We start from the raw sequence: 1721 nt of genomic DNA, 5'->3' as shown, positions 1-1721 counted from the left end.
CGGGCCCGCGGTTGCCAGGGGTTAAAGGAGCGGGTGGGAAGTGATGGAGGCTGCGGAGCCCTCCCTTGCCAAGGATAATAAATCGGATGCCCTGACATGTTTTACTTAGCCCTTAGTGCTCCCTCGCTGCGAGGCCGTGGGGATCGGAGGGCTGGAGCCCCGGTCTCTCTCGTCCTCAGCTCCGCTTTAGGGGCACTTTAGGTGAATCAAACCTTGTTTGCAGGAGGCAAACCATACAAAGGAGGCTTTCAAGGGCCAGCAGTGCCAAGCAGGGCAAGGGAGCGAAGGCTGAGCAGGAGAAAATTAAAATAATACTACCTCCCCTCCCTGAGGAAGTAACTCAGTTACTTCTTGCTGATTAAACGCAGACTGCTGTGTTTTATGACATTTCCTCGGTGTCTGCAGCTGTCAGGGAGAGCGGACAGGCACGAGCAGCCCCTCCGCGGTAGGTGCGCAGAAAATTCCTCCTCCCCAGAAACAGCGGCGGGTCCGATGCAGGCGGGGTGGCGAGGCCGGGTCGGGGGCGCGTCCCGGCGGCCCCTGCTGCCTCATCCCGCCTCATCCACGGCTCCCTGCGGCAGGGTCACGGCAGAGCTCCGACCGGCGGCACTGCCGGGGGTGTCACCGCGGATTCGAGCCCACGCCGCACCCTGACGCCGGAGCGAGAGCCCGCCTGCCCGTGGCAGCGCCCCACGACCTGGACAGCGACTTTCCATGGGGGCGACTCGCTGCTGCTTCCCTGTTCTTTCCTTCCCAGGCCCCCGCCTGCCTCCTGCCTCTGCCCCGAATCCAGGCGGAGATGGACAGGGGCCGGTTAAATCAGAAGGGAAGAACTCGCATCATCCCATGGGATTAAAATTTTAAAAATTTAAAAATTCAGGGGCCACAGTCCCAGGACAGTGGTGATGGGTGACTAGTGGCGAGCGGAGGCTAAAAGCCAACGGGCCGGACAGAGCCGCGACACCCCAGCCTCTCTCCGCATCGCCGGGCGCCAGGCTTAACCTAGAGCGATAATCTGTACTGCCCGTTCTTGGGAAGGGGGCTCCTTGACCGGGATGAAGAAAAGCATTTAGGGCATACCCGCAAAAAGTTACCTGTCGTGTCTTCCCCCTTTCCCTTCAGAAAGAGGAAAGACCTAAGAAAGGACGTTCCCTTTTACCAGACATTAAAATGTAAAGCACCAGACGCAGGTCTTCTCAGAGCCCGCGCTGCTCATCCCGGTGAGGTGAGAAAGAAGAGCAGATATAGGTCAAAAATCGCCTTCATCCCTCCAACTGAATGAAACTGCCTGCAAATCTGCTCAGCCGCGCCGCTGACGCGGGATTTAGTTCCCAGCGCACTCGCCTGGGCACCGGGGACACGGAACCCCCCGGACAGGTGAACAGCACAACGAGAGGAAGCAGAAGTTATCAAAGTATAAATCTCTTCGCACTTACTTCTTCCCTGTCGCCGTACCCTGGAGGCGTGCTGGCTGCCAATGTATTCCATAAAGTTCAAAGTGATGAAAAACCAAGAAATCAGTCGCAATTGCATAGTAACCCTTTGAGAGTTCGACTTCTCCTTTTCGTCCTTTTTTTCTTTCCTTAAAAAAAGAAATAATAAACCGGGGTGGTAGGCGGCAAGGGATGAACACAGCAGCAGAAATACCTGCACTGAGATCCAAAGCTGGGCTTGGCCGGCTTGATGGCTTTTGCCTTTTTTTTCCTTTTTTTTTTCCTTCT

At 56.2% G+C, this 1721-nt stretch overlaps 1 protein-coding gene across 1 annotated transcript in view; it reads right to left on the bottom strand.

Moving 5' to 3' along the window:
- RSPO3 (R-spondin 3) overlaps nucleotides 1-1714 on the bottom strand; it is a 60946-nt gene extending 59232 nt beyond the window's left edge. The window contains exon 1 of the mRNA XM_008637818.2: nucleotides 1437-1714. Coding sequence (XP_008636040.1) covers nucleotides 1437-1533 — 97 coding nt within the window. The 5' untranslated portion in view covers nucleotides 1534-1714. The remainder of the gene's footprint in view (nucleotides 1-1436) is intronic.
- Nucleotides 1715-1721: the final 7 nt, after the last annotated feature.

This window comes from Corvus brachyrhynchos, unplaced genomic scaffold (assembly GCF_000691975.1).
Source record: "Corvus brachyrhynchos isolate BGI_N302 unplaced genomic scaffold, ASM69197v1 scaffold14, whole genome shotgun sequence".
Classification (NCBI taxonomy): domain Eukaryota; kingdom Metazoa; phylum Chordata; class Aves; order Passeriformes; family Corvidae; genus Corvus; species Corvus brachyrhynchos.
The sequence above is the reverse complement of the archived record's forward strand: the minus strand, read 5'-3'. Positions and strand labels throughout refer to the sequence as shown.